This window comes from Colletotrichum scovillei (assembly GCF_011075155.1).
Source record: "Colletotrichum scovillei strain TJNH1 chromosome Unknown Contig00009, whole genome shotgun sequence".
Classification (NCBI taxonomy): Eukaryota; Fungi; Ascomycota; class Sordariomycetes; order Glomerellales; family Glomerellaceae; genus Colletotrichum; species Colletotrichum scovillei.
Genome location: NW_023336267.1, coordinates 944,762 through 966,205, shown reverse-complemented (window position 1 = coordinate 966,205; position 21,444 = coordinate 944,762). Strand labels below are relative to the sequence as shown.

Sequence of the window (21,444 nt, the reverse complement as noted above, 5' to 3'; positions counted from 1 at the left end):
GCACCGGGGGCGCATCATCCCCAAAGATAGATTGTTCAGTCACTCGGTGTCTGTGGGCTTGATGTGACTGTTGGGTATTGTCCCGTAATCGACACAGCGCCAAGACGCCTACTCGAATATAGTAGTAGGCTTGGTTTGTTTGCTGACGTAGACAAGGCAGTCGGGTGGGACAGCGCCTTGCGAATTGCTTTTTCGTAACTTTTGGCATTTCCAGCGCTTAGTTACCTCAACCCTGAACAACGGACAGCACCCGATCGATCGCGTCGCTGGGGCTGACATAAAAGGCCAAAGCGATAATGATGTACAAGCCAAGCAACATGGCACCCTCCAAGTAGTTGGACTTGCCGTCCTGGACAGTGTACGTAACGACCAGCACAGAGAATGCGAAGGCGACAGTCTCAAAGGTCTCAAAGTGGAGAGTCATGGGCTTGTCGAGAACAGCCCATCCGAGAATGACCAGGAAAGGAGTAACGAGAAGGGCGATCTGGATGCTGGAGCCAATGGCAACACCCATGGCAAGGTCCATCTTGTTGCGGATAGCTACAACGACAGCCGTGACGTGCTCTGCCGCGTTACCGACGATGGGGATAAGAATAAGGCCAATGAAGTTCTTGCTGATGTGGGCGGTTTCGACAATGGGATCGATGCTTTCGACGAGGTAATCGGCGCAGATGGCGACCAAGACAGTGGTAACGACGAGAACGACGGCCGCCGCAATAGGGCCCATGATCGGCTCCTCAACCTCCTCCTCGTGGTGGTGCTGGGTCTCGGCATCGAAGAGGTTGGGGTGAGTGCGCAGCTGGAACCAGAGGTACAAGACATAAAGCAACAGCAGGATGATGGCGGTACCGCGGGAGAGTACCAAAATGCTGTGCTCCTTCTCGGCGCTTTCGGCCTTGTCGAGGACCGAGTAGAGCTACAAGGCATTGTTAGTCACTAAGCGCGGGGTTTCATACCCTGTCGGGAGTGCTTACCGTGGCGGGGATGACCAGCGATGCTGATGACAGCGTCATCAGCGAGCAAGTGGTCTGCGCCGTAGCAGAGGCGAAGCTCTGTTCCATGCCCTGGCCAGTGACTCTGTCGCGCATGTTGACGATTCCACCAAAGAAGAAGCACATGCCCATGACAAGCAGCAGGTTAGAGAGAATGGAGCCCAGCATAGACGACTGGACAACCTCGATTTGACCCTCCTTCAAGGCGACAATGCTGACAATCAGCTCGACGGCGTTTCCAAAGGTAGCGTTAAGCAGGCCTCCGAGGGCCTCACCAAGCTTCATCGAGATTTGCTCAGTTGCGAAGGACAGAACAGCAGCGAGGGGAATAATAGCGAAGAAATTAATGGTGAAGACGGCGACTGGGCTCCAGTGCAACTTTCCGGCCACAATGCCAATAGGCACCATTACAAGCAGGAAGTTGACATAGTCTAGAGAACGGACTGTTAGCACACAGCGGCGCATAGTCTCGCTATATCGCGTGATTGAACTTACTGCTGAGGAGCGACACCTTGGTAACATGCCAGGCGTGCGATGAGTATCTTACGGCGGCATTGGGGCTGTCGGTGCCGGGTGTCTGTGTCGCGTTGAAGAGGAACTTCAGGGTCTTGTTGCCGCCGTCGCCGTTGACAATGTGGCTATCATGGGTCCCCGAGTGGTTGCCATTTGAAAGAAGAGGCGAGTTCTCGTTCACGTCGCCTTCGCGGCCGTTGGGCTTGTTGGCTGTACCCCAGGAGCGGACCTGTCCGCGGAAATGTTGGTTGGCTGAATCGTCGGACATGGCGCCGTCATAATTAGCCGGAGCCCTGACCAGTATGAAGAAGAAGAATTTCCTGTCGCGCGGCTCGTAGATGTGACAGATGGGAAGGCGGATCGGATTTTGGGGGTAAGGCGTCCGGCGAGTAATAGAAAAAGGCGAGAATGGAAAAAGGAAGAGACAAGGGAGTGACGATCCACGCGCGGGATAGGGCGACCTGATAATTTGTGCGCCCGAATCCTAAAGGTGTAGTGGAAGAATGGAAAAAGAGTAGCGGGTGGTGGGTGGTTGCGATGCCAGAGTGTGGCTTGGAGGAGGGAAAGATGGTGAATGACTTTCACCCCGTGGTAGAAATGACTTAGCGCGCCAAGGTGAAGGTGTCCAGGGGAGGGATGCAGCTTCTCTACCTAAGAACCTAGGACATGGGGCGGAAAGAAAGTCCAACGGGGCTTGCTGGGGCTACACTAAAGTAATGTCGCAGCGGAAGAGTGGGAAAGTGGAATAAGTGCGGCAAGGTAGGTAGGTTTGGTAGACGCAGGTAAACCATAAGGTAGAGTAGGTGCGAATGGAGAAAAGTACAAGGCGGGTTCAAGGCAGAATAATACGAACGGGGGAGGTAAACGGAGATATTGTGCTCAGAGAGGTAACAAGGCAGGTAGAGAAGTCAGGTGGTAAAAGTGCGAATAAAAAGGTAAATTCATAGATCAAGCAGAGAGAATGAGAATTACAATGTACTTACACACCATGATGTCGCCTATGAGTGACCTGATGAGTTTGCTTGGCCTTTCTTGTCCCCTACCTTGTTATCACGGCCGGCAGTCCTAAGCTGCATACAAAGCTTTTGCGCGTGGGTATTTCCGATAATGATAGTCGCAACGGACCGGATGAGATTTCTGCTCGAGGCCCTGTGCCTGCGCCGCCCGACGGCAAAGAGAGTGGAGTAAGGTAAGGTAGGTAGCGGACGGTTCAGTGACGGCTTGATCCAATAGCTACAAGGAAATGGCAAGCAGTGTTGGGCTGCCAAGTCCAAAGTACAGAGGAATCTATGTGGACGGTGTATCGACCAGAGGGGGTCCAAGTGGATTGGGTCCTTGGGTCCTTGGGATTGAACGTGCGAGTGAGCGTGACGATGCGATGGATGCTGCTGCAGCACGACTGCAGGAGACTTGAAGCAGAGCGACGCGACTCGACGACGGGCTACGGGGAGGGGGAGGGTGTTGCTATGTCTTGACCGTTGAGAAAGAGATGGTGTGGAAGGGCAAGGCCAATTGGTAGCCTTTGCGGTGATGCAAAAAAAGGTGAGGCGGGCTTGGTATCGGGTGAATCTGTGTCTGGTAGATAGAGATTGATAGTGCTTGTAATTTGTTGCCAGAAAAGTAGCAACGGCAGCAATATGTTGTCCAAAGCCGTGTTCCAAGAACTTCAGGCGATAGCAAATGAGTCTTGGCTGGGGAGAAGGGTTGAACAAGAAACGAACACAGCCCCCTTTTCCTGTCAGGCTACTATGGAGAACGTGGGACGGATGCCGTGGTACCCAAAGAAAAGAGAAACAGGACGGGACGAAACAGACGCTCTGAGTCTCTGCTGCGAAAGCGGTGGTGCTTGGTGTGATTGTGGTGCCAAGAGGGAGTGACGGGAAAGAGGAATGACACTTTTGGATGCATGGGCGGCCTCCCGGATACATGCAAGGACGAACGGTGCAAGCGGTGTTAGTGCAAGGTACATGCAAAAAGGTACATACCTATCCAAACCAACATTCTACATATCAACCCATTGAAAACCCACTCAACGACGTCGGTATACGGATACACTACACTAGACTAGGCCTGTTCAGCTTGTCAATGGCTGCTGAATCCAGCTTTACCGGCATTCAAGACAATTGTTGATTACCCCGGTATGACAGCATTGTACGGATCTACCTCACTAAAACACCGCCGGAAGGAGAAGCTTTGAGTAACCGTGGGCCTTTTTGCAGTGAAAACCACTTTACTGGGAGAGAGCAAGGCCCTCCTAAACGTCATACAACGGGTTAGCCAGTAGCGAACAGGTTTCAGTCTTTCCAAAGCCAAGGGGTGAGGTTGGGGTGATGTTGGCGGCGCCCAATGAGGAGCTTGCTAGGATGCCAAGCGTGGCTGTGTTGTCTGGCGTTGCTTCTCATCTTTCTCCGCTGTTTCCTGTTCGACGCCCGCCCACTTACTCTCTTGAGTAGTGAGCTAAGGAGCTTTCCCTGGATCCCTCCCTCCCTGAGTTGCTCCTGCTCAATGTCACTTGTGAACTCATTCACTCCTTCCCTCCCACATTTCTGCCAGTAGGAGCGCCTTCCAATTCCCCAAGTACATACGAAGGTTCCGAGGGATACGTACTCCGTACCTGCTATCCATCACGCTACCGATAGCTCCCATGCTTTCCGTCATCGTCTGCTGTCAACTTTCCATTCCCTCGTCACCAGGAACACAATCCACATGCTACACGGCTCCTCGCATCGAAAAGAAGAGAGACCATCGTTATCGATACATTCGTTGGACAACCCCTATCAAAAAACGCAAACACTATCGTTGCCCGTTAGTCGCCCACACTCATCTTGTTCGAACCCAATGCTGCGCGCCCGCCTCGCATTGCCTCAGCAACCTTCCAAACCTTCGAGTCAAAAATGATCAAGCTCAGTCTTGGCTTGACACTGCCTTTCCACAATTCCTCGTCTCGGCACGAAGCCGTCCCACTCTCAGGGAATTCGTCTTGACTTTCGGTTCAGGGGACCAGACGATATGCGACAAACAGCTCGAGCTCCAGCCCACTATTCACCATGACACTCGCTACCCAATACCACGCTCGCACTACTGTATTCGTAGCAGAGCCCCAGTTGCTGGCCCATTTTCGCCGCCCTCGACTTTGTCCCAAACGTCAAACGGGACCCCAAGTGCTGTGCTCGTCTGAAGATTGTTGCTTCGATTCAACCCCCCGAGTTATTTCGGTCACAATACGGAGAGCATCCATACAACCTCGGGCTCAGATAGGGCGCCCAGAGTTCCATCTTACACCCAAAACGACAACGACGGCGACAAACAAGCTCCAGAGTCTACTCTCTGGCCAAATGCTGTTTTCGGTTGCCCTGCGAAACGCCTTGCCTTGGCTTGCTGAGGGTGGCGGGGGTCCGCCCTGTCCATTCGCTTTCGGAGTCCCCTGCACCGATCTACGGACCCCCCAATCCATCGCTGAATGCCATTTTGAACCTTGACCGGACATGGGGCCTACTTCCGTCAGGAATCCCCTTACGTTGGTCCCCTTATCGCCATGATTCGTTATCGATAAACTTCGCTGCCACTTTACTGTGATCCTCACCACCGCTAAAGCCTCGTTGCCAAGCATCGTCAGTCTTGGCCTTTTACTCAGCCGAAAAGAATTCATATGCTCATTGCCACACACACACACAGCCTTGCGATCTAACGGTCCGACTCATGGTCTTCGAGCTTGGCATGTCTGCCTCGCAGTAATATTCAAGTCGAATGCTGCTCTACATTAGCCTTTCCGATGTTACTTCCCCAACTCTGAATTGCGGGGACGGGCACGGAGGCTGGCCTGTCGCCGATTGATATTACTTCCCAGCCGAATCCCGAGTCATCCTCCACACCATGCTTCATGCGCGCGCTTCCACGCGAAATTCGTGCGCTGGCACATTCACAGCCACCACCATCCATTTGACAGACACAGCAACCCCCACTAAACTCCGGCCACGTTCTCGGATACGGTGATGCCAAAGCACCTGCTGTCTATTGCGTAGGGTGCTTCGTAAGAGGCACGTGGCTTTGAGGGCTTGGCCAGCCGGCTAAAATAGCAAGGAGAAGCAGCAGTAGCTTCTCTCAATGTCGAAGACTTGCTTGTATGAAGATCTCAAAGTCGACTTCATGGACACCCGTCATAGAAACAACCAACGATGATCATGCTTGGCAAATCCTGGCAGACAAACACGGCCACAGCACTCAAGCTTCTAAGCTGACTGCATCCACTGATGTTGGCAGAGCAGCAAGGTGCCAGCACAGCGGACTTGGGTCAGATTGATTCAAATTTGGGGCAAGTCGCCGTGCCTTTATTACTGCATCCGCCCAAACGCGGATTTGGTAAAAAGCATGACGGTTACGCGAATACCTTGCTATTCGAATTTCGTCTTATATCCTCGCCCCAACACGGGATGTCATCTCTGGTGCACTGTCAGTCAATGCCCAACCGAGCTGAAAGGCACCGTACCTGAGCCAGCTGTGCCGACTTCCGAGTAGTAAGGATCACGCAGCAGCTGGTAAGAGACTTGACAAGAACGGTCATCAACGAGACCTTGCATCCATGGCCGCTTGTAGCTGCTGGCTCTTCTTCGACATAAGGCCAAGGCAGTTTACCTTACATGGCTCTTGATACAACAAGATGCCTGCTGCTCTGACGCGATGCAGCAACATCGCAAGCCAAGTTGGTGACCTTCCTGGGAAGTCGAAATTTCGCCTCCACTGTACACCCAGGACAATTTTCTGAATCTCGACAACTGGCACGAATGTGGAAGCTCGAAGCTCGATCTCCGCATATACCAAAGTGAGCACAGTATTGACGGTAAGTGCGCGCAAGTCGCCGTACGGTGTTTGGATGCTATGTCTATGTGGCAGTAGACACCGGCATCTCGACACCATCTTTGCAACTCCAAGATCCGATACAGATCCGGCTGATCAAGCTGATCGTTTCTCTGCACAAGAGACCTAGACCAAGACTTTGTCCGCCGGCAGCCTGATTCTAACCAGCAGTTGCAATAAGCATTGTGGCGACCAAAAAGCTTAGCCTTCCGGCCCCCAATCTTTTTTTCTCTTCCCGTTCATTCGCACTTCGTACCCCTCGCTGCCCCCCCAAGAGCTAGAGAAGCCGGGGGCCCGTGTTACGTGGATGGGTGACGCGTCATGCGTGGCCCTGCCAAAGAGAAACCCATCCGCCCCCCTGGGATTTTCTTGTCAGTCTGCTGCTGCTGGGCTGCTCTCCCGCTTGATCAATGATGGGAGGGGTGGATCATAAAAATGCATGTGCCGTGTTTTTCCTTGTTGCTTGCACGCCCCGAGCTCGTCGCTTGAGCTACCTTACCTTGAGGCTTGGGATGCTTAGCTGTCTCGCCCTGCTGCAGGTGAGGTGCGCACGAGGCTCGGCTGATTTAACGACCGCTGCGAAATGCAGACCCTGCATTCTTCAGCTAGCTGTCCAACATATTTTTTTTTCGGATACCGGATGGCTGTATTGCATATTTTCATCTGTTCACCCATTATGTGCATGATTCAACGGGGTCCGAATGGTCGCCGTGTCTTGGCGGGCTCATTTCGTCTGAAATATTACCACGGTCGCTTATAATATCAGCCAGATCATTATGATCAGAGGACAGATGAACGTTTCTTTGACGACTTGAGATGAGAGAAAGAGAGGCTTGGCATTTATTCACTTGGCAGGCACTTTTTTCTTCACTTTTGGATACTCAGGATGGGTATTCAAAGACTGAAAGGCAATTGCAAAATTTCATTCTTCGTCATAAAAAGATATAATTCTAGGTTCTGTTGGAGTAGGGCGTGTGTATTTGTGTGTCGTAGGAGTTTCGTGTCGTGTTTCTTCATTGAGGCATTACATTTGTTTTGTTGTTCCCATCTCTTCATTTCATGCTTCGTTGCTCGTTGTTGTTTCGTCGTTCATTACTTCGTCCACGCGCAATAAGGGAAAAGAAATTAAGAGAAAACCGAATTCGAATGGTGCCGCCCTTCCAAATCTTAACGTCGTTCATTCCGTCCACCAGTCATGTAAGTGTTGAATTAGGACTGGTGTGTTTCCCTTGCAAGGTGTTGAAAAACGTCTTAGACGCTGCCCATCACTGTGAGATTGTGTTAGTATCCACGCTTCCTTGGACAAGGCTGAAGTATGATCGAGACTTACAAGCTGCATACGTCAAGTACCACGTCAAACTCGCGCCGCCGTCGATCCAGCTAGGATCAAAGTTGGAGCTGTTGAAGAAGTTCCACGCCGTCTTACCGTCAATCGTCGCAAGGTTTCCATAGATGATACCCCTCCAGCCGCCCGCGATAGTATCGACGCGTCCGTTGCTAAAGTACACGTCCCACTCTTCCTTTACAAAGGCCGGTGTGCGGACAAAGGGCGAGGGCGCGAGGAGGGGAATCATATGAATACCTTGGATGAACTCGATGTTAGCGCCAAAGTAGGTCGTGTGGTCAATCTTGTTCTCAAAGAGGATGCCGGCCACCTTGTTGCCGATAAACTGGGGTGGCTGTACGACGTTGTCGCTCTTGTAGAGGTAGTAGTCCTGGAGAGCGCGGGCGATGATGGAGAGCTGGAGGTTGCTTCGCGATGAGAGCATGCTGTCGCCCGAGGCGTCACCCCACATCTTGAGGGCATAGGCGTGCATCATGTCTTCGGAGCTTGATTCTTGGTCCTGTTGTCCGTGATGTTAATTCACGCGCTTCAGACCTTGAGCGAAAGTTCAACTCACCTTTCCATCGTACGAGGCGTACAGGCCATGGGCCCAACTGTGGCCATGGTACCAGTCGAAAGCACGCCACGTAGGGAAGTAGGTATCTTGGGTACTGGGGTTGGCCACGTCTCGCACCAGGGCATTCACATAGTCCTTGTTCGCACTCAGCCAGCTCGGGTCCAAATGAGCAATGGCTGCGGCTGCAAGAATGTGGTAGCCGTAGTGGAAATGGTGGTCATTGTACTGCGTGTTGCCAAAGTCGGCGCCGTCGTTGCCCGTGACGTAGGTTGCCGAAGACACAACACCTCCCCAAGCGCCTGGGTGTGGTTAGCGGGATGTATACATCCTCTCAAGAAACCGCAACTCACTCTCATATACCAGCGGGTACTTTTGTTTGTTGGTAGCAAACGTGGCAAACGCTGCCTTGAGTCTGTTCAAGCCTGACTGCGCCAATGCCGGGTCGCCCAAAATGTCATTGATCACAATAATCAGTATGGCAAACTTGGCCAAGGCCTAGTTGCGAGTTAGTTAAAATACTTGACAGGCAACTGAAGTAGCCTTACCTTTCCGCTGAAGTACATGGAGTCCAGATCAGACTGAGCCATCATGTCCTGGGATACCTCCTGGACCGCTATCCCGCGGATCACGACTTTGGCATTGTCAGACAGAGTGGTGAGACTGCCCTTGTCAGGGCTCCAAGGAGCGAAACCCATGCCAACAGGCAAGTTCGATTCTTGCATCGTCCACTGGTCAGCCAACACGGCAGTCGCAATTCCCTTGGCAGGAGTCATGAGCTGAACGGGCTGAACGCCGTTTCTCGTCGTAGAGTCAAATGAGGAGACATGATGCGGCAGCGCGTACATGACCAGCTTGCCATCAGGATGACCATCTTTGGCAAACTTGAACGTGTACGAGCCCGTGGTGCCGCTCACTGAACCAGACAGCGCGACTGTCGTGGGGTAAACACCAGCCGCCTGGTCAAGCAGTGCCTCTCCGTTTCCGGGATCCTTGGCGACTTGAATGATTCCGTAGAACGGCTGCGTTGATTGGGCGAGACCGTTGTTGACAACCTGCAGGTTGAGCTGGGATCCGGTGGTTGCGTATGCGTACAACCGCCAGATCTTGCCGTCTTCGAGCTGGAAAGTGTACTTGGCAACGCCGGCCTTGGGGTCCTGCGTTACCCGCGTAACCGTCCTGAAGAAGACTCCCGTGCGGATCACAGGGGTGGCGCCGGCATATTGGGCTGTGATGAAGGGCATTCCCTGGACGAGGGGAAAAGAAACCGCCGGCACAGCTTGGGCGTTCGGCTTTAGGTGAATTGTCGCAGAGAAGGCCGTGACGCTGTCGATTCCCACCGCGGTGTCCGACCCGAGCTCCTGAGCGCTGATTACCATCGATTGAATACCTACCGGATTGATGAAATAAGACGCAGCTCCAGAGTCTGCCTTGGTCGGGCCAAAGACACGCTGGCTCGCTTCGATGTGGGAAATAGTCATGCCGTAGCTGGCAGCGGCCCCTCGTCCTGCCCCCCATGCTATGCCGTAAGGATAGGTGTACGTCGGCGCCGTCTGGTCCCCTAGGAAGAAGTTGGAGTAAAACTTGTTTGTCTGAAGCGGCGAGGTCGAGGTGATGCCCTTTCTCGGAACCGGATGATCACTGCGGGCAGAGATGGTGCCTGGAGGCGCCCCGGTACCAATGGGCTCGGAAAAGATGTCTCCGGAAGGCATTGGTGCGGATGGAAGTGGTGCAACTGAAGTAGCAGGCGCGGCTGTGTCGATGAGAGATGAAGGCGTCGGAATAGGGTTTGACATAAGAGGGCAAGACGTAACCTTGCCCGATGCAGTGAGACCAGTCGCAACGTATCCAGAAGTTTGAGGCGCTGTGTTGGTCAGAGATGGCAAGATCACTACTGTTCCGCTAGCTTCGGCGCTGGTGACGACGTTGCCAACCTGGGAATTATCCAATACTGGTGCCGATGTTTGCTGTGATCCCTTTGTGGCCCTGACTGTTACGGTAACGTTCGCCGTCTCTGTCAGGCAAGCTATATCACGACTATCGAGGAGTAAAGCCCGGACGTTCAATTGGCCAAGAGACACCGAATCTGGGTGCGTATCGTGAAGGCGAACGTGTTGCTGGTGAAATAGGGCGAGTGCGTTCTCGCAGAGGAGGACCTGTATCAAAGTTAGCCTGAGGATCCCCATTTTCTTATGAAAACCCGCCATTGCGGGGGAGGCAATGATCTTATCGTGTTGGTATGAGGTTGTAGAGGATGTTCAAGCCTGTTTCTGGCTTTTGGGGGTACGTTAGGTAGCGCGTGGCAGGGAGAGAAGTTCCTCAATTCTGCATGAGGTAGTATAGGAGCGGTGCCCCAACTTCATATAAACAGGTGCCATGGTGAAAGCAGCCACACATCAACAATGGACAGTCCTCGGCGAACCGATAGTTGTAAGCCCACGAGTGGGATTGCCGCAGTCCAGAACGTTAAGATTTGCAGCGTTACCGCGCAACGTATGGGCGAAGACTGTGAAAGGAATGTACGGGTTCCAGAAACAATGGATAGGTCTCACCTGGTTAGGAATGCAGAGCGGCTTGCCGGGGAACTCGGTCTAGGTACAGAGCGATGAGAGCCGGGTGATGAGGTAGAATGAGATGCTAGGCACTGAGGAATCGCGATCAGTCAAGACAGTCAGGCGTCGGTGGTGGCCGTGTCTTGATGGCAGCAGAGGCTTTTGAGTCTTTGGCCAAGAGCTGATGAAGCGACGATGATGTTGTGGCTGGCAACAGCGGCACTGGCAATGGTCTGACGACTGCGTTGGGTGACAAGACGCGATGCAGCCGCAAAAAGACCAGCAAGTAAGATAAAGACAAGGTAGGTATGTGTACTGGTTCAACTAGGCGGTCTTGAGTCTTTTTCTGGCAAGCGCAATTGGAGAGAGATGTTGCGATGGGGAGTTTCGACTCATGAGGTTAAGTACGCACGATTAATGCAGCACCCAAACGAAACGACCCTCTTTGGCTGACGCGTGCCTGCCCTTGGCGTGGAGACTCTTCGGCATCCAAGCTGCCGCTTGACAGTCCGAGAAGGGAGGGGAAATCAGCCAATATTGGCAAAAATGACCGGTGCAATTGACAGAGCAACAGGTCACTTGGCCTCGAATACGATGGTATGCACGTATAATTGAGACCCGTTGGGCAAGGAGAATGTCTTCCATCTCCAGGGACCAAAGCCATGGAGGGGCATCTCGTCGTCCCTCTCTTTGCCTTTAGCGAGACACTCGGGCCAGTGACGTAAGAGTAATGGCATCGCTGACTTTTGAGCACCTGGATCGGGGTGGTAACTGCAACTACAGGCCATTGCTGCGAGAGCAGATGTTGAGCTGAGGTTGACGACTGTGGTCAGAAGATGCCGTTTGCTGACACATTGGAGACGAGAGGTTGCTTCTTCTCGGTGTAACCAGCTCCTTCTGCCTGTCACCAGGCAATATCATCTTGGGGGAATCCTTGGCGCCATCTTGGCGAATGTCAGTGACCACACTTGGCTTGCTGTTGTGAACTGGAACATGTGCAGATGAACTGTACAATTCGATGAAGGTAGCGTCAGGCGAAAGATGGTGTCGGAAGTGTAGTCTGCATCATATAATGGATAGTAACAGTAGTCAATTGAATTCTCAGAGCCAATCGCGGGTATCGAAAGCAAGTCTACTCCTAAGCGCCCCAAGCGCCTATAATGAACCGTATATCAGAAACCAAGAGAATGTTGCTTCCCTTGCATAGTCTCATCTTTTCTTCTCTAGGCTGTTAGCCCCAGACCTGCCCACCTTGTAAATGCGATACCGATCTTCCACGGCCTCAGCAGCAGCGGTGTCAATAGCCGTAGCATCTGGCCTAATAACCGGCCGATTGTCTCCTCCTTTCTTGATCTTGTAGGCTGTATAAGGGTCTTCCGCGGCCGGAACCGGGGCCGGCCTTGTGATGCGTTGTGGCTGCTGTTCTTGGGTTGAGTGCCCCCGCTTCAGACTGTAGGCTCGGAAACGGTCGTCCACGGCCGGCGCAACCGTAGCCTCAGCCGGTACCGCCGGGATGACTTGGCCAGCATGCGCAATCGGGCGCGATCCGTCTCCTTTCCTCAACTTGTAGGCACGGTATTGGTCCTCCACGACAGGTGCAGACGCAGCTGTAGTTGTAACTGCCGTCAAGGCCTGGCTGGTCTGTACCATCGGCCGCGATGCGACTCCCTTCTTCAACTTGTATGCATGGTACCGGTTTTCCTGCGCAGCCGCCGCCTCGGCAGCCTCAGTCTTGCGCCGCATCTCCTCTTCCTCCTTCTTCCTCTCCTCGCGCCTCCTCTCCCTCTTGCGCTTCCTCTCCTCGCTCTCGGCATCCCTCATCCCTTCCTTCTTACACTTCCGAATCTGCCTCTCACCAAGCACCCACGGCGGCTGAAGCACCTCGTTCCGAAACCGCGTGCGCTTCTCCCACAGCGCCACTTCTTCCTCCGTGGACCGCAGGATCTTGACCTTTTCAATCTTGATCTGCATCTCCTCGCGGAACATAGTCAGCCCTCCCTTGATGTCGATGACGGTGCCGACATCTACGTCGACACAGTCGGCAGGAGGCTGCGGCTGCGGTCGTTTGGTGAACCACCCGTTGGCTTCGACGTTTTTGTCGGCCGGCGGTGTCTTTGTCGCGACTGTGCATTCGATGCAGGCCCCGCTGCTGTCGTCAACCGTGTAGATGCGCCGGCCCGGGAAGTCGTCCACGGCCACGACAATGCCGACGATGCGTGCCCATTTGATAGGCAGATTCTTGTAGAAGTAGAAGTTTTGAACTGCAAAATGCATTCACTCGTCAGCCTGTGGGGCCACAGATACTGCGCGCATGGTTGCGGCAAGTTTACCTTCATATTCAGGCACGGTTTTCAGGGCGTGGACGTCGGATGCCTGCATGAGGCACCATGTGTTGAAGGTTGGGGAGAGTTGCAGGCAGTACTGCGGATAGAGGCCGCCTATTGATACATCGCTCGTCATGGCATTGTTGGTTAAGGATCACTTGGGCATCCTCGACCCAGACCAGACCGTGAAATGTCGTGATAGTCAGCTGCAGGTCACCTCGGATGGGAGCAGTCGGCCGTTCTGAGGCTCCGAAAAGCGCGTCGCGTTAGAAACATGTAGGTATGTGATACTGGAAGATTCCGTTCTTGGGGGAAAAGTAAACTTTGGTGGTTGACCTGGGGACGTTTTAGCGACTGCAGTGCTGAGTGCCCCGCATTGTGGCGCTATTGCTGCCTACCAACTAAGGTACCTTGGTGACATGAGCCAAATAGTGCTACCGTCAAAGTAAAGCATTATCACCTCCCGGAAAGTTGGAAGTCATCGAACATGATCGTGAGAACGTGAAAAAGTCTCCTTTGAAGTTCAGAAATATTTATTTCATTCATCCGATTGAATCCCATACCAAGATTCCGTATCCTTGCCGATTAACCCCAAGCCTTAGACGCCGATCCAGAAACACCATGTTTTACCGCTTCGATCTTCTTCCCGCTTTGGCAGATTTGCTTTCATCCGCCTTTGGCTTCTTCAGCCGTGCAGCTGCAGCCTGAAAAGCTTCTTCTGACGGCTCTTCCTCCTCCACAACCCTCTTCTTGCCCTTCTTAGGCTGGCTGGTGGCTCCATACTTGGCAGCGAGATCGTCCAGAAACCCGGCACGTTTTTGCTGGTTGCCCTTGATGAGCGCGGCCAAATCGGCCTCTCCGCTATCCTTGCCCTTCTTCTTCCCCTTGCCCTTCTTGTCGCCAAAGAGCTTATCGTGAACTCCAAGCTCTTTGGCGTACTCCTCGGCCTCGTCCGCCTCGCCCTTTGCTGCCTTGACGCGAGCCGCTTTTGACAGCTTGCTCTCCTTTGTGTACCGCTTGTATGCCTGGACATCTTCGCTGGCAATAGCTTGGTCGATGATCTGGCGGAACCGTTCGTCGTCCTCGAGCACGTCGCTCAGCATGACCGATTCGTAGATCCCGTCCATGTCGCCCTTGGAGTTTTCGTAGGCGATCAAGACGTCGTCCTTCTCCTCATCGGAGCCCTTGTACTTCTTGGCAAACTTTTCGATGGCTTCTGCAGAGATCGCATCCTGGAATTGCTCGCGGTAGTAGTCGGACCAGTTGAAGCCTTCCGAGTCGATAATGGACTCGGACGTCGAGCCGGTTGTGTCGTATCGCTTGCGTCGTGCCGGGTCAGAGAGAATGGCGTACGCGAAAGCGATGGCCTGGAACTTTTCCTTCGCCTCATCTCTTTGGTCATCGGAGACCTTGTCTATGCGAGAAGTAATGTTAATCATGTCCCACGATGACCTTTGGCCGGCTCCCTCTTACCTGGGTGGTTCTTGAGTGCTGCTTTCCGGTATGCGGACTTGACCTGGTCCGGTGTAGCCTCGCGTTCGAGTCCCAAAATCTCATAGGGATCGATTTCAGGGGGACTGTCGTCAACGAGTTCGTCTGGGGATGACATTGTGAAGGCTGTGGAGACGTAAATGTTGGGTTGATGATAGACAGAAAGCTCTCAGAGCTCTGCGACGCGCTCAAGCTCGTGAAGACGCGCCTGCTAAAGTGGTGGGGCGCATGCGTTCAAGCACCCGGTCGATTACCTAGTGGTCCGTGCGTCAAGCAAGTCGGCGAACCGGGGCTTGCGGCACCGATGCGCTGAGCTGAGGCAAGAGCTTCATTCCCTGCCCCTCTGCCCCTCCCACGATGACTGGCTCACGGATGAAAGCTACTTTTTGTAACTATTCAATCTCATGTTAGAGTCCATTCCAGCTCAATTCGTCTTGCATTGGAAACTCGTCCCAAATCATTCGGTAATTCCAGATTTTCTCACTTCTCACATCGCATCCAAAATAAGCGGGACAACTTGCGGCGAAGATATTGAAAATGGCATCAGAGATTGAGGACATTCAGCCAGCACCGATAGCGCCAGGTGATCACGCGGGGTACCTCCAATATGCGCTCTCGCTGGCAAAGCAGTCACCACCGAAGCCAACAAATTACAGAGTGGGAGCGGCCCTCGTCAACCCCGCCACCAATACAGTCGTCTCGACGGGTTACACGTTGGAGCTGCCAGGTAACACGCACGCCGAGCAATGCTGCTTTATGAAGCTGGCCCAACAGCACGACGTTACCGAAGAGGAGCTGGGCTCCGTCATCAAGACGCCTCTGGTACTCTACACAACCATGGAACCGTGTTCGACGAGGCTCAGCGGCAACCTGCCCTGTACCAAGAGGATCCTGCAACTGCGGTCTTTCATCAAGACCGTCTACGTTGGTGTTCAGGAGCCGGAAAAGTTCGTCAAGGATAATACCGGACGGAGCGCGCTCGAAAGGGCGGGTGTCGATTTCGTGCACATTAAGGGGCTCGAAGGCGAAATTCTCAAGGTGGCTACGGCGGGCCACGTCAAGCCTGCCCAATAGCGACGGGCTGAGATCAATGATGATTTGGTTGCGTGTTTGCTTGATGCTTCCATATCGCCGGTGGGCTGCCGCCAATGCTGGCGTATGCGGTGGTCCGCTGTCATGCAAGGGTGCGCAACGTGGGGTGACGACAAACTGCCTTTCACAAGTTGTTTCTAACTGCGTTTACAACGAGGGCGTTTGCGGTGTTGAGAGGAAAATAGGGAGAGGGCATCATTGCAAAATCCAAACGCTTTGCAGTGATCCTCCAAGCTGCATACTTTACTCTTGTGCCTCCTCATGTTGAGGTCGTGTAACGCTCTACGCTTTCGCTGACTGAGCTCAATTACTTGAGGCGTTGGTAGTTGTGGTCATTGGGCACCTACCTACCCATCTACCTAGGCACACCAGGTAGCTTCAAACATCTTGATGTATGCACTTAACCTGCGGTGGATCTCCAACGTAGTTAATCGGGCCCGGTAACCGCTGCAAGGTCCTTTCTCAGCCGCTCCCATCCCAAACACTGGCCTGCAATGATGCCCTCCTTCGATAGCGATAGTATGTTATCCTAGCTGGAAAACCATGGGCTTTGTGTTAGGACAACGCCTGCAATAACACGCTTTCTTGGGTTGATAGCACAAGGCTTCCGCCGGAAGCATGGCAAGGGCCATAGCAGAGCGAAAGGCTTGATGACATGGACAATCAGCAGCCACATCTCCGCCTTCCCGGTGTTTCTGGTCCGGCCAGTCGTCGATTGCGAACCAAATGGTTGCACCCCTCACTCTGGTAGGCACTCCATTTGCTTTTGCTTCCCTGCTGTGCAGATACACACCGCTCCTGTTTGCTTTTTACGTTGGCTTGACCTCGCCCGCAGTCTTGGGCTTGACTGCATCCTCAACGACGTTCAGAACAGCAAAACACACGCATCTATTGGTAGGCAAGCATCGGCAAAGTAAGAAAAGAGTTGCGTCCATTCCGCCAGGCATTGTGTCTTTACATCCTGAGATAGTCATGGCCGTGGGTTGAGACGAGGTTGGTCTGTACTGGTCCGCTTAGTCATGAGCCATACTACGTACACCTGGCAGGCAGTCTATCGACTGGTGCGGGTGTGCTTTTGCAACCATCTCGTGTGTACTTGAAGCTGATGAAACGCATTCAACCAATCGGGAGTGCCCCTGGTTATCCTGGGTTTGTGCATACACCGGTAGTATGCCAGGGCGTTGGCTGAGCCACATGGGAAGCAATGAGAGGAAGACAGCTGGTTGCGGGCTTCAAGCAGACGTTGGTGCTTGGGCAAAGGAGGCCATCCTCCCCCGCCATTTTTACACTTTGATGCTGCGTCGCACATAGTACTTTTATCATACCTAGGTAGTAGTTCAAGTTCTTTGATAGGTTGATAGACACCAATAATAGGTCCCAATGACGGTTTCCAACGATTGCATTACGTCCCTGTGCAAACTCCAGCTTGGGCATTGTCAGTTGGGTTTGCCTCAGACAAATCATCCATATTAATCTGCAGTAGCTCTCACAACAGTGGGAAGCTACGAAACTGCCTGCCACCCTGATTGTGCCTCTTCTTGCACCACAGTGACCTTCACCTTAGGCAGTAGCTCTTTCGAAGCTACCCCAGAATCCCAAGTACCGTTGTGAAGGAGCAGGAAGGACCCTTTTTTGACTTTCTCTGGTGCTGTGCCCCACTTCAGACACACAAGGATACCCGCCGCCTTCTAACCAGGACCGAGATCCACTACCTACCTACCCTCACCCATCCCATCCCATCTTTCACTCAGGACTAATGCGACACCTTCGACCCAATATCATCAGCTGAGTAGCTTTTGATACCTTGATTTTTTGTTTTACCTTTGACGGCCTCCCGCGTCGGTTGCCTTCAGTACTTTCATCGTTTGTCACACATCTTCCGCTTTGCATTAATTCGCCTTTGGCCAAATCATTGCACATTCTCGTTTGGCATGCCACTCGCTGGCCGATGCCAAATGTGCTTTTTTCCCTGAAAGCATACTTGACCTGGGCCCTTCCGCCTGTACACATTGACGACGCAGGGCACATAAGTAACCCAAGGAATATCCGAATACAGTCTCGTTCAGTAAGTAACGCTCCCACAGTTCGTGCCACCTCAATTGAACTTGTAACTGATCTGTCATCTAGCTTCAGCTTTACTGAACATCCCTTCACCTATTCAATGGCTGACTCTGGACGTGGTGGCCGGGGCGGTGGCCGTGGCGGCCGGGGAGGAGATCGTGGGGGCCGTGGTGGAGATCGTGGTGGTCGCGGTGGAGGAGGACGTGGAGGCGGTGACTTCCAACCCCGAGGTGGCGGCGATGGCGGCGGCTTCCGTGGTGACCGAGGCGGCGGACGTGGCGGCTTTAGAGGAGACCGCGGCGGCCGTGGTGGCGGTCCTGGAGGTGATCGTGGTGGCCGTGGTGGTGGCTTCCGAGGTGACCGTGGTGGTGGTGGCTTTCGAGGTGATCGGGGTGGTGGTGGCTTCCGGGGTGATCGGGGAGGACGAGGCGGCTCGGACCGCGGTGGACGAGGTGGTTACGGCGGCTTCAGAGATCCATTCGAGAATGAGTCTCAATTCTTCGGGTACGTTCAAGATCACAGCCATCGCTACAGTTCGGCTAACTCTCAGCAGTCAGAACAAGCCAATTCCCCAACCCGATCGCGGCACAACCGAGCTCGAGAATCGCATCGTCAAGGATCACCAGTCTAAGGACGCCGACCTCTTCAAGAAGATGAGCTCGATGACGCTCACTGAAGCGAACGCGGGCGCACTCATGCCCCGTCGCCCTGCCTACGGCACCAAAGGCAAAAAGGTCATCCTGTGGGCCAACTACTTCCACCTCACCGTCAACCCTGACGCCGTTTGGCGGTACAACCTTGAAGTCCGCAAGGGCGAAGCTCAGGAGAAGGAGTCTACGCCCAAGGGCAAGGGCAAGGGAAAGGAGAAGGCCCAGCCTGGAGGTGGTGGCAGCAGTAGCGGCGGTGGCGGCAGCGATGGCCCTCCATCTTCCATCCCGGCTCGCAAGTTGAAGATCATTCTGCAAGCTGCTCTCGAAGAGTTGAAGAACCTTGAGCCAAACGCCATTCTCGCCACCGAGTTCAAAAGCCAGCTCATCTCTCTGAAGAAGCTCAAGCTGGCCGTCAACCCCATCAAGGTCATCTTCAGGCAGGAGAATTCCGACAGGTCGGAGAGCTACCTAGTGAAGGTCGTTGGCGAAACAGCAGCTCCGTTGAAGGAAATGAAGGAGTATCTTCAGACCATGGTCGACAAGAGCGACCCGCAAGAAGCCAACTTTCCTAGGTTTGCAGCCTCTGTTGACGCTCTCGGTGTCATTCTCGGCTACACTGCCCGTAAGAACGACCAGGTCACTGCTATTGGCAAGGGCCGGTTCTTTCCTTGGGGTCAAGGATCTACCAGTCACCAGCTTGGTTATCAGGATCCTCTCACAGCTATTAGAGGGTACTTCCAGAGCGTGAAACTGGGAACAGGATCAATGCTCTTGAACGTCAACGTCACCCATGGTGTCTTCAAGATGCCCGTCAGTATTCGCGACCTTTGTCTTTGGTCTCAGGTCGATGTCTTCCAAAGGAGCCCTGCTGATGCTACACGGAACATCATCAGACTTCGCACCTTGTCCAAGTTTCTGGCTCGCACTCGCGTCGAGATCAAGTTCAAGGATGCAAAGGGCCAAGAGATCACCCGTAAGAAGACGATCCTCGGCCTTGCATACAGGGGAGACCTCAGAAGCAACGATGCTAAAATTGCGGATCCATGGCACTACGGTGGCCCTCGCCAGGTGTCCTTCAGGATGGAACCAGCAGACGGTCAAAAGACTGTGATGAACAACAGACCGCCAGGCATGTACACAGTCGAGCAATATTGGACTTGGAAGTACGGCACAGCTCCCGATCTCTCCCTACCCCTCGTCAACCTTGGAACCCGCGAAAAGCCGACATTCTTCCCCGCTGAGCAGTGCACCATCATTGCCGGCCAAGCTGTTCGCGCAAAGCTCAACGGCCAGGAGACGACAGAGATGCTCAACTTTGCTTGTCGATCCCCCTTCAGCAACGCCGTCTCCCTCACTTTCGACAGCTGCAAAGCTTTGGGCCTCGACAGCGAGGTTGTCAAGGACTTTGGCCTCAAGGTGGACAAGAATCTCTTGACCGTCCACGGCCGCGAGCTGATTGCGCCTAACATCGCGTATGCGAACAGGAACGTCACCACTTCAAAGGGCTCGTGGAACATGGTTGAAGTCAAGTTTGCCAAGCCGGGACCCAACATTGGTAAGTGGACGTGGGTGCGCATCAAAGACCGCTACTCGAGGAACCAGTTCAGTGACGTGCGTCGCATCGTCGGCAACTTCGTTGAGTTCCTCAAGATAAGCGGCATGAGCATCTCGGCGGAACCTCTTCCGCTTGAAGACCGTCAGCGCGAGATTGACGACAATCTGGGCACAATCGAAAGTTACTTCGCGTATATAGACCAGCGCCTTCAGCAACAGACCAAGGGTGTCTTCGTCCTCGTCGTCCTTCCTAGGCAGGATACCGCATTGTACGGCAAAGTCAAGAAGCTTGCAGACACAAAATTCGGCTTCCACTCAGTGTGCGTTGTGGAGAAAACCTTCATGAAGGACAACAAGCAGACCTACGCCAATGTCGGCCTCAAATGGAATCTGAAGAATGGTGGTGTCAACCACATCGTCAAGGATCCTATTGACATTGTCAACCAGGGGAAGACAATGATCGTTGGCTACGACGTCACTCACCCGACCAACATGCCAAATGACAAGAATTTCGCACCCAGTCTGGTCGGCTTGGTCGCCAGCGTTGACAAGGACATGGGTCAATGGCCGGGCGTCGCTTGGGAACAGGACAGTCGCCAGGAAATGCTTGGTAACGAGCTGGTCACCCATTTCAAGCGTCGCCTCGAGCTCTGGAGAGCGCACAACAAGGGCAACCTCCCGGAATTCATCGTCATCTACCGTGATGGCGTGTCTGAGGGTCAGTTCACGCAAGTTCTCGATATTGAGCTGCCCATGATCCGTCAAGCGTGTACCGCGATGTACGGTAACCGCAGGCCCAAAATCTCGATCATCGTGTCTGTCAAGCGCCACCAGACTCGATTCTATCCGACCTCGGAAGCTGACATGGATCCCAAGTCGCGCAACATCAAGAACGGCACGGTTGTCGATCGTGGAATCACTCAAGCGCGTTACTGGGATTTCTTCCTTACAGCTCACACTGCCTTGAAGGGCACAGCCCGTCCGGCTCACTACACGGTGCTCTTGGACGAGATTTTCCGCGATAAGTATGGTGTCGGCGACAGAGCGGCGGATAATCTGGAGAAGCTCACCCACGACCTCTGCTACTCGTTCGGCCGAGCGACCAAGGCCGTCAGCATCTGCCCCCCGGCCTACTACGCAGACATTGTGTGCGAGAGAGCTCGTGTCCACCGGCCTGAGCACTTTGACGCGTCGGAAGCGTCGGAGACTGGCAGTACCGTTGGCGCTCCGTCGACTTCGAGTGTCAGCGTGCACGAGAACTTGAAGGACACCATGTACTACATATGAGTCTCGGCGTACTGGAAGCGATTGCATCAGACAGCGGGCAACATGGAGAGCAGGGCTTGTTGACAGGATTGGGAAACAGACGCTCTGCAGCAGGCGTGTTTAGAATAGACTTGAGAGATAATTACAGCGGGTATTCGCGTAGAAGATATCATCCTCGTGGAAACAGGTCCTTCTTG

General features: G+C 53.6%; 6 protein-coding genes across 6 annotated transcripts; 2 read left to right on the top strand and 4 right to left on the bottom strand.

The window, feature by feature from the left end:
• Positions 1 to 226: 226 nt before the first annotated feature.
• On the bottom strand, positions 227 to 3,393 carry HER10_EVM0002003 (calcium/proton exchanger; the record flags this gene model as incomplete). Its single annotated transcript, XM_035482877.1, has 3 exons — positions 1,488 to 3,393; positions 975 to 1,423; positions 227 to 916 (listed from the first exon to the last, which is right to left on the bottom strand). The coding sequence occupies exons 1-3, from the start codon at positions 1,771 to 1,773 to the stop codon at positions 227 to 229; spliced, it is 1,425 nt and encodes a 474-aa protein (XP_035328931.1). The 5' UTR covers positions 1,774 to 3,393.
• A 3,865-nt stretch (positions 3,394 to 7,258) lies between these two features.
• HER10_EVM0011342 (glycosyl hydrolase family 81) lies at positions 7,259 to 11,199 on the bottom strand. Its single transcript, XM_035480775.1, has 5 exons — positions 8,806 to 11,199; positions 8,611 to 8,755; positions 8,261 to 8,559; positions 7,690 to 8,203; positions 7,259 to 7,627 (listed from the first exon to the last, which is right to left on the bottom strand). The coding sequence occupies exons 1-5, from the start codon at positions 10,462 to 10,464 to the stop codon at positions 7,611 to 7,613; spliced, it is 2,634 nt and encodes an 877-aa protein (XP_035330086.1). The 5' UTR covers positions 10,465 to 11,199; the 3' UTR covers positions 7,259 to 7,610.
• An 819-nt stretch (positions 11,200 to 12,018) lies between these two features.
• Positions 12,019 to 13,423, bottom strand: HER10_EVM0007282 (glycosyl hydrolase family 81; the record flags this gene model as incomplete). The annotated part of the gene is made up of 2 exons (XM_035476841.1): positions 13,140 to 13,423; positions 12,019 to 13,070 (listed from the first exon to the last, which is right to left on the bottom strand). Exons 1-2 carry the CDS (start codon positions 13,267 to 13,269, stop codon positions 12,019 to 12,021), a joined length of 1,182 nt encoding a protein of 393 aa, XP_035329588.1. The 5' UTR covers positions 13,270 to 13,423.
• A 336-nt stretch (positions 13,424 to 13,759) lies between these two features.
• HER10_EVM0005332 (DnaJ domain-containing protein) lies at positions 13,760 to 14,799 on the bottom strand (the record flags this gene model as incomplete). Its single annotated transcript, XM_035474953.1, has 2 exons — positions 14,607 to 14,799; positions 13,760 to 14,547 (listed from the first exon to the last, which is right to left on the bottom strand). The coding sequence occupies exons 1-2, from the start codon at positions 14,740 to 14,742 to the stop codon at positions 13,760 to 13,762; spliced, it is 924 nt and encodes a 307-aa protein (XP_035329334.1). The 5' UTR covers positions 14,743 to 14,799.
• Positions 14,800 to 14,977: 178 nt separating this feature from the next.
• Positions 14,978 to 15,698, top strand: HER10_EVM0000081 (cytidine and deoxycytidylate deaminase zinc-binding region; the record flags this gene model as incomplete). Its single annotated transcript, XM_035469876.1, has 1 exon — positions 14,978 to 15,698. The coding sequence occupies exon 1, from the start codon at positions 15,162 to 15,164 to the stop codon at positions 15,696 to 15,698; it is 537 nt and encodes a 178-aa protein (XP_035328716.1). The 5' UTR covers positions 14,978 to 15,161.
• A 1,754-nt stretch (positions 15,699 to 17,452) lies between these two features.
• Positions 17,453 to 21,385, top strand: HER10_EVM0003116 (piwi domain-containing protein). Its single transcript, XM_035472802.1, has 2 exons — positions 17,453 to 18,281; positions 18,331 to 21,385. The coding sequence occupies exons 1-2, from the start codon at positions 17,878 to 17,880 to the stop codon at positions 21,266 to 21,268; spliced, it is 3,342 nt and encodes a 1,113-aa protein (XP_035329046.1). The 5' UTR covers positions 17,453 to 17,877; the 3' UTR covers positions 21,269 to 21,385.
• The last annotated feature ends 59 nt before the right edge of the window (positions 21,386 to 21,444 follow it).

Excerpts from the sequence above, each read along its gene's own strand:
- HER10_EVM0011342 (XM_035480775.1), bottom strand. The coding sequence starts at position 10,464 with ATGGCGGGTTTTCATAAGAAAATGGGGATCCTCAGGCTAACTTTGATA. Across the intron at positions 8,756-8,805 it reads CCATGTACTTCAGCGGAAAG|GCCTTGGCCAAGTTTGCCAT; the intron begins GTAAGGCTACTT and ends ACTCGCAACTAG. Across the intron at positions 8,560-8,610 it reads GTACCCGCTGGTATATGAGA|GCGCTTGGGGAGGTGTTGTG; the intron begins GTGAGTTGCGGT and ends AACCACACCCAG.
- HER10_EVM0003116 (XM_035472802.1), top strand. The coding sequence starts at position 17,878 with ATGGCTGACTCTGGACGTGGTGGCCGGGGCGGTGGCCGTGGCGGCCGG. Across the intron at positions 18,282-18,330 it reads AATGAGTCTCAATTCTTCGG|TCAGAACAAGCCAATTCCCC; the intron begins GTACGTTCAAGA and ends AACTCTCAGCAG.